The sequence below is a fragment of the Lacerta agilis genome, chromosome 5 (assembly GCF_009819535.1).
Source record: "Lacerta agilis isolate rLacAgi1 chromosome 5, rLacAgi1.pri, whole genome shotgun sequence".
Lineage (NCBI taxonomy): Eukaryota > Metazoa > Chordata > Lepidosauria > Squamata > Lacertidae > Lacerta > Lacerta agilis.
In genome coordinates, this window is record NC_046316.1 from 29,165,359 (window position 1) to 29,177,136 (window position 11,778).

The 11,778-nt window shown below is 38.4% G+C and overlaps 1 protein-coding gene across 1 annotated transcript; it reads right to left on the bottom strand.

Annotated features, from left to right (window-relative positions):
- Positions 1-2,169: 2,169 nt before the first annotated feature.
- Positions 2,170-11,751, bottom strand: ECD (ecdysoneless cell cycle regulator). Its single transcript, XM_033149132.1, has 14 exons — positions 11,707-11,751; positions 10,529-10,737; positions 9,943-10,060; positions 9,526-9,613; positions 9,040-9,218; positions 8,105-8,297; positions 6,911-7,039; positions 6,509-6,634; positions 5,770-5,855; positions 4,766-4,872; positions 4,432-4,615; positions 3,350-3,417; positions 2,823-3,040; positions 2,170-2,593 (listed from the first exon to the last, which is right to left on the bottom strand). The coding sequence occupies exons 1-14, from the start codon at positions 11,742-11,744 to the stop codon at positions 2,369-2,371; spliced, it is 1,968 nt and encodes a 655-aa protein (XP_033005023.1). The 5' UTR covers positions 11,745-11,751; the 3' UTR covers positions 2,170-2,368.
- Positions 11,752-11,778: the final 27 nt, after the last annotated feature.

Sequence of the window (11,778 nt, forward strand, 5' to 3'; positions counted from 1 at the left end):
TTAAGCATGAATAATTTTCCATGCATGTTAAAGACTAGCAAATGACTGAGCAAGTATTTTAGATATCTTGAGAGTAGTTATGAGCAGCTGTAATATTCCTTTTTTTTGTTTTTTGCATAACCCTCTCCCTCTCTTGGGATGTATTCCGTTCCAAGAGAAGGGCGGATTTGAAGCTTAGCAATGTCTGTAGTTCCGCCTATTGTGCAAAAATGTTTTGATATATGCCTTCTTTAAGGCAGGTCAGAAGCAGTTACTGTACAATGGCACCTCGATTTTTTTAGCATCTCGGAAGTCAAACGTTTTGGCTTTCAAATGCTTTTCGGAAGTCGAACATGCCACACAGCTTCCGTATTGAATTTTCTGGACGTAAATGCTTCTGGAAATGCATGCTTCTGTTTTTGAACGTTTCGGAAGTTGAATGGTCTTCCGGAACAGATTACGTTCGAAAACCGAGGTTCCACTGTACTTACTGGTACTTAATAGAAAAGGAATAAGAAAATAGAAGAAAATACTTCAGACAGGGTGATCATATTTGATCTTGAACCATGTAAACAGGCCACTGCATTCCATTTTACAAAAGTAAATAAGCTCGTTATTCTTTAGTGGGAAAAGTAATTCCTCCTTTCACCCACCCATTTTCAGTAGCAACTACTGATGCTACTAATAGTTGGTGGCAACCTTATGCTTCAGAAAGCTGCAAAATCGGGGTAACTTGTTGTTCATGGCTTGCAACTCTCATCATACCTGACCATTGTCCATAGTGATTGCGGGCTGCTGGGAATCAAGAGTCCACTCTTGGACAAAATAGTTAAAGAATGAAGTTCTCCACTGTTTCCACAAACACCAAACAATGAGTTGTGACATGAAACCACATAATGGCAGGAAGCAGCATTGCACTTGAGACACACATCCCACTTCAGGATGCAGTTAGTCCTTTGGCTGTAAACTTTCATCATGAAAACTTACGCATATGGAAAAGCAGTATCAAAATTAAAATAATACTTCCAGTAGCTACTTGAGGACAGAAAGACGATAAGAATATTCTAGGACCTCGTCCTTTTTTTGCCTGCAGCTGTTTTTGAATGTTTACCTACATGAAAGTTGAGTTTGAACAGTGTTGGAAAGACAAAGGTAGACAATAAAAACAATCTTAATGCAAACTATAATGAAGGGAGAAAAGAAAAAAACATTCTCCCCATTACAATTATTTTTGTATTGAGTAAAAAGAGCCTGAAGAAAGGGCAGTAAACTGGCTTTGTGTTTATCATCACTTTTAACACAGGGTGAGTTATTTCATTTGAAATTAGTTTACTTTCACAAGATGGAGAGATTATGACATCATTTGGCAACTTATTAAATCAATTTGCTCATATTACAGATGGGGAAGATGAAAGCCAGTTCAAAGGGATATACTTAGGACCTGAGACAGAAGTCAGATCTGACTCAGCTGCATTGGGACTGCAAGCTACAGTTGACTCCTTATGTAAAATAGGCTAATGACAGCCTAAATGTTGGCAAGCAAGGTCAATCCTAGTGCAAGTGCTGTACACACACTTAAGTTCAAACAAACAGAAAATATATCTGTACAAAGAACACAAAGAAAACCTTAACAGCCGTGATCAGGTCAACAGATTAATGTTGCCTTTTCTGAACTGCTTTAACCACACTGATATATGCAGAAAGCTTTTTCCTGCATAATCCATGAATGCCTAATTATCTAATACTGGAGATAAATATAAAGAAGCTGCACTGAAAGATAATCAAATTTCCAGTTATTACTATTAAGCCAAAAAAAGAAATAGAAAAGAAGGGTAGTTGTTTTGATTTTTTGCAAACACTGTCTTTGCAGAAGCTCTCTGTGCCCTTCTAATATTTTTAGTACTAAAATTACAACATGAAAAAAAGGCTGGTGACTTCCATTTCAGTGTATCTGAAGAAGTGTGCATGCACACGAAAGCTCATACCAAGAACAAACTTAGTTGGTCTCTAAGGTGCTACTGGAAGGAATTTTTTATTTTATTTTGTTTTGAACATGAAAAAATGTACATTTACGTGCCTTTTATTGAATATAAAAAGTTTTATACAAAAATATTTTCAATCCTCCATCTTAATTTCTTATACTGTATCACTAATACAATTTTTTAAGTACACCCATGACTCATTTTTTTAAAAGTTGGTTCCACAAGGGTAGCAAGTGAAACTGAATATGCTGCTCACATGTATTTAAAGTAGTTTGCATACTAGGTCTCCTGGATCCTGAAAAGCTTTCACCCTTCACTCAAAAAATATAAATCCCAAGAACTGCTCTTGGGCTTCTGTTATGACACCTATTTCTGTATTAGGAAACCAGATTTATCCATCTGAACCGCTAGTGAGATTTTTTGTCTGTATTTTCAGGCAAATGTACTCCCATGCTTTGTAGGAGATTAGAGGCAGGTCCTGCTAGTCCAGCTTGAGCATTATATGATTCCAGCAGGTTAGTCACAAGGTTCAAGTCTATGTTCACAGGTGCCAAGTCAGTGTCTTCTGTACCAATGTTGTCTTCAAAATCACTGTCAGGGTCTTGGGACGAAGATCCTTTACCAGACCCAACCTGTAGAAAAAGGTAAACAGTGAAATTTCAATTATGTTTTTATTTATGTTGCATGCTGAGATCTTTAATGAAATCACACAGCTGTTGTCAGAGACAGCCAAGTGTTAGAAGCACTATGCAAGTTTAAATAGTAGGGGGTTTTTTTGGGGGGGGGGAACAAGGCAATGGTTGCATACTTCTTTCTTCTTCTCCCTAATGGTCCTAGATAGGAAATCTATGTTAAACATACCACTTTGGGCTGCTTAGTAAAGCTTTTCCCAATATTGGTGGATGCCAGTTCAGAGTCCATTTCATCCATGTATGATCTGAGACTTCCAGGTGTTTCAGTCTGTGATACTGTTTCCCCATGACTTTCAGTTTTTAGCTCAGATTCTTCATCACTGTCTAGAAATTCAAACTCTTCTTCCTCTTCTAAATCATCAGAGTCCAACTCTTCTGAATTTGCTCCTAGAAATATAATAGAATCAATGCGCACAGGGAGAAAGAAAGAGAATGAGAATATATTTGAATAACCAATAAAACTGGTTGCTAATACTTTGGGAAGAATGTGATGTTTGCTTTATGCATTTATTATTGCTGTTTTATTTTTTGCTGATTATTCTTTATTTTGCGATTAGATTGTAGTTTATATAACCTGACCTGGGGATCTAGGGTAAAAGGCAGGTAATAAACAAAGAGATTAATGCAAAAGGATAACATGATTTATATTTCAAGATACTTCTATCTCTCAATTTCCACCACCAGCAGTAAACTCACCCAGTATTTTGTCTAATGCATTTGTGAATGAGTCCACATCAAAAGTGACAGAGGCCTCAGCACAAGACCTGAAAGTGAAAAGTTCATAATTGCATTTTTTAATATATATCTGGTGTTTGGTATTTGAGAAATATGGTATATTGGGCTGGATCCAGCAGAGCCCTGCTATGAATGGAAGGAGTCCTTCTATTTGCAAAAGGGGCTTTAACCCAGTGGAAGCTTCTGCAAACAGGAACAGCAAAGCAAATTTTGCAGATTTCCCCCACTGCAGTCCCTTCTGCCATCTCCCACTCTGTTAAGATGTCATCCAACCCGCCCAGATATTGTTTTTTTTTTTGGGGGGGGGTAGTGGTGGTGGGGCTTCAGAAGGAATCTGGAAAAAATCACATCAGCTCCCATTTACTCAGGGACCATTGGACCCAACCCATAGTATATTAACAGAAAAACACAAAAATAATTACAAATACAGTGGTAGAATAAGCATAAATCATATTTCAGCTGTATAGTCCAAAGCTTGTACTAACTCCTGTTTTTGTTGCAGCACAGTAACATTACTATTCAAGAAAAAAACATGTATCCATGCGTAGTCTGCCTATGAAGGTTGGCAGAATTCGCTATGTATGACCAGGATGTATGACTACACTATCCATCTGCCTCACCTGGTGCATCAACCGCTGAGAGTGTGAAAGCTTTGTTTGCTGCTGCTGTCAAACTAATGGAGAAATTGTTTGAGTGTGTATGCGTGTAAGAGACCAAACAACTTGCACAGAGCAACCAACTTGTACAGGCCCCATATTATCCATAGATTCTATCTATACCATCTCTCATTCTGAACAGGTTTTGCATTTCTGGAGTTTTTCCAATTTTTGCCACTGTTAACCAGTTCAGGATGAGCCAATTTGACAAAGCAACTAAAGGACCCGTTTGCAATTTTGTAAACGCTTAAAAGTTTTTCCATGATGCAAAATTTAGGGAAGTTTAAGCCTCTCTGACTTCACTATGTCTGCTTGAAAAACTGAACTACTAAACAAATGAAATGACTCCCACTACATAGAAACTTGATTAGGTACTTAAAAGTATACCATGGCATTTCTGCTCCTTCATGAGTTGAGACTTTAGATATAAAAGCCTTCATGTTTTCAGCAATCTGTGACAAGTCATAGTTCTGTTCCTCCTCGTCTGAGGTATAAGTGGATTTGTTTGTGCCCGCTGCCTCCTTAAGAATTTGATCCAGTGTGTCTGGAGAGATCTCCAACCAACCGTCATCTGAAAAAGGACACAATACATGCTGCTTAAATGTGGCCACTCTGTTAGTTGTTGCATCTGACAATCACAGCAAAAAAAGACATGGTAAATAGGCACAAAGTCTTCAGGGTGTTCGGGTTGTGACTTTGCTCTTTCATTCACTCTTCTTACCATCTTCTGGAGGAAGGCTGGTGGTTTCTTTTCCAAAATCCTCCAAATTAAAGGAAGTTGCTTTCAATATGTTCAGAATTTCTTCACCTGGGCTATCGGCAACTGAACTACCAAAGAAGACAACACAATTCTAAAAATGCAAATAAGATTTGCTGAGCACACACAATTTATAACCACTTTTCTAGTTGTATAGCTCACTACATTCACAATGAAAGAGTTTTTAAAGTGTTTTTATAACCTTAACCGTAGACACAGCTGCTTTATATGCTATGTTTCACATACACAGGTGTAGGAAAAACCATGTACGTGTGCGAAAATCTTGAGTATTTTGGTATGTATACATGTAATGTGTCTGGAAGCCAGCTGCAAAGAAAAATCTAGGAAGGGTTGAAGTCTCTGCAGAACATTATCCACTGTATTAGTTTACTATACTTATTTCCCCCCCCCCCAGCACATTTGTAGTATGTATTTTTAAGGTTCAGTGTTTATAAACTATGTTTAAGCAGTCTTAATCTGACTAACAGAAAACTTTTGACACAGTGTTGGCACATTCTTAGAAAAAATATTTGTGAACAATTCCAGATGGCACAATTTTCTTTTGTGGATGTATGTTCACCAAGTCAAAATAAGGGGAAACACAGTAAAAGCTGTTTGACAGTGAAACAGACTTCCCCAAAGGTGGTGGACTCTCCTTCCTGGGAGCTTTTTAAGCAAAGGTTGGGTGGCCTGTCATGTATAATCTCGTTGAGATTCCTGCATTGCAGGGGGTTAAACTAATGACCCTCAGGGTCCCCTCCAAGTCTACCATTCTATCATTATCATTCCATGATTGTATAATATAGTGGGAACTGAGTATTAGAAATAAGTATTTCACAGCACTGAATAATCTACATTTGCAGCATACAGACGCATTAAGTGCCAGTGTAAGGAAAATACCCAGAAATTAAGGAAACTAGAAAAGCTAAGCACAGGTAAATTTTTATAAGCCACCTTGGCGTTCTTACCTTTGTGGGCTGTTTACAGTATGTTGGAAATAATTTTCTGCTCTGTGCAACAGATTGAGATACTGCACAGAACCTTCCAGCTCTCCCTATGAAATTCAAACATAATAGCAGGTCAATACATTCTGCTCTGATACAGGTACACAAGAAAACATCCACAATGCAACACATGTGTGGGGAGGTTCATGTACTCTATAATGCACAATAACTCTCAAGATTGGGAAATGATTTCTAAACACCACCAAATTCCTGATCTGTAGCCTGAAGTCCAGAAACAGATTAATTGCGAGAAACTCAACCTTCTAGTTGAGCTGTTATATTCACCCTCCAAGACCCTGAAGAATCCTGTTTTGATTGATTTTGTATAAGTGAAGAAAAAGGTACAGTTCCTTTCGGTCTATGACTCTAGGCGGGAACAAATCTTGTTTCATCTTCAAAACACTTAATGCAATTTTGGTCAATGGCCCAGCAGGCATGTCCAACAGGTAGATTGCGATCTACCAGTAGATGGTGGTATGAAGTTTAGTGATCGCCTTTGGTCAACCCTCCCCTAAAAAAGCTCACCAACTCCTGGCAATGACAGTGGGTAGATCACAGCCGGTCTTTTTCTACTGTGAGTAGATCTCAGTTTCTTGGGAGCTGGACATACCTGGCCCAAGGCAACTATGGTGACATTGTAGCTGCAACACATGACCTGCAATTCACAAATTTAAATGGTAAAGTGGTTTTTGCAAAATCTCACCTTAAAATAATTGTTTTTCTTGAGACTGTTGAGAAAGGCATCCCACAGCGGAACATTCAACATGTGTTCCTTGGAATCATCAGAAGGTGATCTGCACTTGGAACACAAAATTTCAAAACCATGAGCCTGTAAGAGATACAGAGTAAAATGAGTGATTTATTAGTCACAGACTTATAAAGTTAGATACATTAATAAAACACAACTAGCTAAAACAAATGAAAAAAGTTTATATTTATAAGAAACTGACAATCATTCACTGAAATCAGGAACATGTTTGCAACCCTCTTGGTAACATGGATGGAAAATCTCTCAAACTAAACAATACCAAATCTTCAGAAAACTGTCCTCCAGAGATGAAGCCAAACAAAAGTTTTGTGTGGGAAATATCAAGTACAGGCTTACCAATTTCATGCCTAGTTCATATGCTTTGTACTGAGGATGTGAGCGAGGAGGCAATGAATATCCACTTCGTCTGTCTGGTACAAACGTCTGTTTAACCAACTGTGCATACAGACACTTCGTAAAAGTAACCTGAAATGATCACAACATTTTATTAAATTTGCAGCTGCTTCATTTGAATGTACCTTGACCAGTATTTCAAGCATCACGGAAACTGGAAAAATACACACAAGGTTTTCCAAATATATACTGTTTGACACATTGGGGACTTCCTATCTAATGACTCATGATGTTTGATAACCCACAGCTTGATTCATCAGATGCACTAAGATGAATTTGATAAGTAACAAGAGCCTGTAAAGCTTATGCCACAGTACTGTACATCAGTTAGATGCTGAGGTCTGATTATGATCAGCTGATGGTAACACAGAGACAGGCTTTTTCACTGGTGGTACTGGTGTTACGGAATGTACTCCCTGCTAAAATATGAGATCCGATCTGTAATGGCATTCTGCTGACTTTTGAAGACATACCTGCTTACACAGGGATTCCCTTGATCATGCAACCTGAGTTTCCCATTTTAATTGCTGTGTTTTAATGGAATTGTTTTAACTTGAATTACATATATTTTTATGTTTGTGTAACTGGTTTTTATACTTCAAAAACTGCTCAAAAGCCCATTTTGTCACAACATGTTATATAAATTGATTAATAATATTATTTATTTATTAATCATCACCATCATCATCATCACTCTTTCTCTCTTAATGCTATAAAATGTTATGGCCAGCATCAAAAGAGCTGCATGCAGACTTCTGCTCAGGCCCTCCCTTTCCATTCCAGCCCCTCCCACACATTAACAGAATGACTCATTGCCCCGAGTATCATTAAGCATAGCCTGAGTAGACACAGAGAAGAAAAATCACTAAAGCTTCAGATGTGGAAAAAACCACAGGACTCTTTTAATCCTGGGCCATGCCTACTTTGTGTTTTCATGTTTTATATTCATACATTTTCTTTGTTCTATTAAACCGTAACAGAAAATTAATGCTTCTCACAGAAGTAGATTTCAATAGGTGCAGTTTCAATAATTTTTGCATTTCTGCTTGTCTTATACACAGGAAAAAGATAGCATGAAAGCCCATTTAATACCTTATGTAAAGCACACATGATGGGACTTGTAGAATCATCACTTACTGAAGTCATTATGCGTGTATCTGGAGGGAAAATTTTGAAACTGCGGCATGCTTTTAAGTCAATGGGGTCTCGCAGATAAAAAGCTTGGACTGCTGCAGATACTAATGCAGGACATTGCTTCAGCACTGCTGCAATACCAGCTGGAAGGTAACAGTGAGCTCGGTGAAGGAAAGTCTGGATTCTCTCAGGATACCTGTGGCACAAAATTGTAACAAGATGCTGATTAAGACACATAGTTGGAGCGTATAAACCTTGTTTATATGAAGGTAATTTCTCTCCTTTGATCTAGCAACATACATCTATGTCAGATTTAAGGTAGCAAAATATATTTATAAAATCCAACTGGAAAACTCAAGCCTATCCACAATGTCGGATATATTCAATGTCTGGACAGAGTCAAAGAAAAAATCTGTTTTCTCCCAGACTTCCACAAACCCTACAATTACCCAGGTGAGTCTAATGGGATTTAGTTAGTATTGGGCTGCAGCCCATGTGACTTGAAAGTTTTTTCTATTCAAAGAGACTCTTGCTTCAGTATCATTTCTAATTTGTCTGCTCTTGAAGCCACTACTCTGTGTTAAAATCTGCTAATGCTATTTTCTCATAGACAAATAACTAAGAGACTGTAGTTGACAGATTTTAGCAATGTATTTCTCCACCTCTCCTCCCTCCCTCTCTCTCTCTCTCTCTCTTTTTTTTTGCTCAAGCCAGGTGTGAGCATAGCCCTGGATGTCAATGGTTTCACAGTCCTTCCATTACAATATTGTTTAGAAATTTGTCCAGAACATGCAACAAACAGCAACACAGAGGAAGCCTAGAGAAAACTCTCATGCCTTTATCATAGAAAACATACCATAACATGGACACCTAAGCAGTATTTGAAGCATTTCAGACACTCTAATAGAAGCATTTTCCCCCCAGATCAGGTCACTTACTCATTGATGCGTTTGTATACTGCTGTTCTAATAGATTTTGCAGCCACAAAGCCACCAGAATGGGCAGATAGCAACTTCAGCGCCTGAGGAATTGTAGGACTGGTAGCAGGTAGTAAGGTCTCTTCTTCAGGAGTTTTTGGCAATGGAATTATGCATAATTCCCCACAATGAAAGAACACCTGACAAAAACATACATTTCTTTGCTAAGTCTGAAAGTACTTCATCCAAGTTACAGATTCACAATTTATCATAGTTTCCAGAAACACGAAAACAAAACAGAAACTCCACAATGTTAAAAGTCTTCAACATTGTATTTCTGTAAGATAAACTTTGAAAACATTTTGAGACACTTTGGGGGAGGGGCACTTCCGAGGCAGCACAGGAAATAATAAAACCATTTGAACAGGTTAAATAAGCATAGCCCATATAAACACAGGCATAGGTTTAGCACTGGTTTGGTAGCTGGCACACTTAAATCTCTCTTACCCGGTTGCAGCTGTTTTCAGGATTCAACCACTTGGGAAGGAAGTCAGCTGCTTCTATCAGAAGGAATTCACCATCGTTATCGTCCACCCTATTGAAATGGAAAATGATGACAGAACTCAATGGGGCTTACGCAGGCATATGTGTATAGGACTGCAGCTTTACTCCTACGTAAACATAAAACATTCTCATCCTGATTTAGCAAGAATGAAAGAAAAAACTATAAATTACTTGGATGTAATCAAACTATGGCCCACTCTTAACTGAATACCCCCCTCCATTGGACACTAGTATTATATAAATCTAATGGTTTAACATATAGAAAACATGCACAATTTTAGCTTAAGCTACTTCCACAAGTGACACCTTAATCAGCAAGTGTTCAAATTCTGAATGTAAAAATTGGTAATGAAAAGGTACCTGGCTGCTAATTCTGGAAACTCTCTTGTAATTTCCTTGATAAGGTATACAATAAACCATTCATCTTCAATATTATCCCCAAACTTTGTGAGACCACCAATATGAGCAGGAATATGTTCTAAAAAAGAGAAGGGGAAATGAGACTACAGTATATTACCACCAGACTATTTTCCGGATAGCCTTTGAAATTACCCTCTAATCCCAATACCTTTTAGCAATCCAGCCAAAGTACACTAATTGAAGTTCATAGTACTGCATGATCTTATCCTATGCTGCCATCGCCTCCGTCTCCTCCCTCCCCCAAGTGTCTGTTTGAAAATTGTAAACTCCTTGGGACAGGGCTCTGTCAAAACTGCTCTTTGCAAAACACAATGTAAATAATATATGGTTACTCTAGCAAAACCATATGTAATCAAAACAAAATAATTTACACCTGAAGTTATAAGAGAAGGCTGGAGGAGCTCCGTTCCCTCTTACAACAAGGCTGATCATTCGGCTAAGAGATTTATGTTCATTTGCGTTTTTCTGAATAATTGAAACTAGACTTTGCTGTTTCTGAATAATAATAGAAAAATAATAGCTTTACCTTTGGCAGGTTTGTACTTCAGATTAAATGGTTGGCTTTGCCAAATATAGGAAACCAGCATGGGTGCAAGGTGTGCTAATATTCTTTCAATGTATTGTTGAAGAATTTTTTGACAGTGTGCAGGGTCTTCTGGTTCATGTGTTAAGAACAACTGGTACTGCACTGCATCTTCTGTTGCTGCAAGGTTCAGTTTCTCCATTCTGTACTTCCTGAAAAAGCACCCTTTAGAAATAAATATTTCAAGACCATTTTTACACAAGCACAATAAAAACTCCTTCAACACACACCACACTGAAAATGCTGGCAGTGCCTTCAAACAGTGTTCAAAACTCCCATTGTTCTAGGTGTACTTTGTGACAAGGAATTTCATTAGGGCAAACAGTTTCTGAACTCTGGGCGCCTAAGATTTCAGGTTAAAATTCTAAAATGGAAGCAAAAGTGGAACTTTTCTGCTTTCCCACTTCCAGCTACTCTCTTAAGACTGGATAAGAGACTTAAGAATATTAGGGGGGTGGGCAGGGGAAGGACTAGATCATGTGAAAAATGAACATAATATTTTAGCTGCAGTTCATTCATTTTCAGCTGTGTATTCTTATAAAAAAGCACACCTAGATATTCCGTTGTTGCGCCCATAACCTAGGTCTAAGGTGCCATTTAGCTCCTAGCTTTCATATCTCAGTTTCTAACATGTCAAGCTTTTATTGAGAGGACATGCATGCTCCTAATTTTCCTGACTAGGTAAAGGACAGGTATATCAAGACATTTCATAATGAGCACTCTTAAATCAATTTTTCCCTGACTTCCAAAACGGCAAGAAGAGTCCCAGAGACAAGAATCTGGCGTAAGAAAACCTCTAAATTTTAAAAGCCGGAGAGAGGATATTGTTTTCCTTTGGTCACAAAAAGCCTATTAACCCGCCTGATTATTAAGTGACTGAATGAAGTCGCTTGAATTTCCTCTACTTCTGCTTCTCACCCTTTGAAAAGTGCCCTCCTTTAAAGGAAGGCAACAAAACATTTGAAAGGAAAATACCACCGCCCCTTTCTATGTCAATACACATACACACAGCTGCTCATATATAATCAACAGAATATCTATCTATCTTTGTGTGTGCGTACACGAAAACACACACACACACACTTCCCGCTCTCTTCCCCACCGGGGAACCCGCCGCTCACCTGAGCTGCCAGTGCCACCGACAACAACGCCGCCGCATGGGCCCTGTCACGTCATCGCCGCGCGCCGCCGGC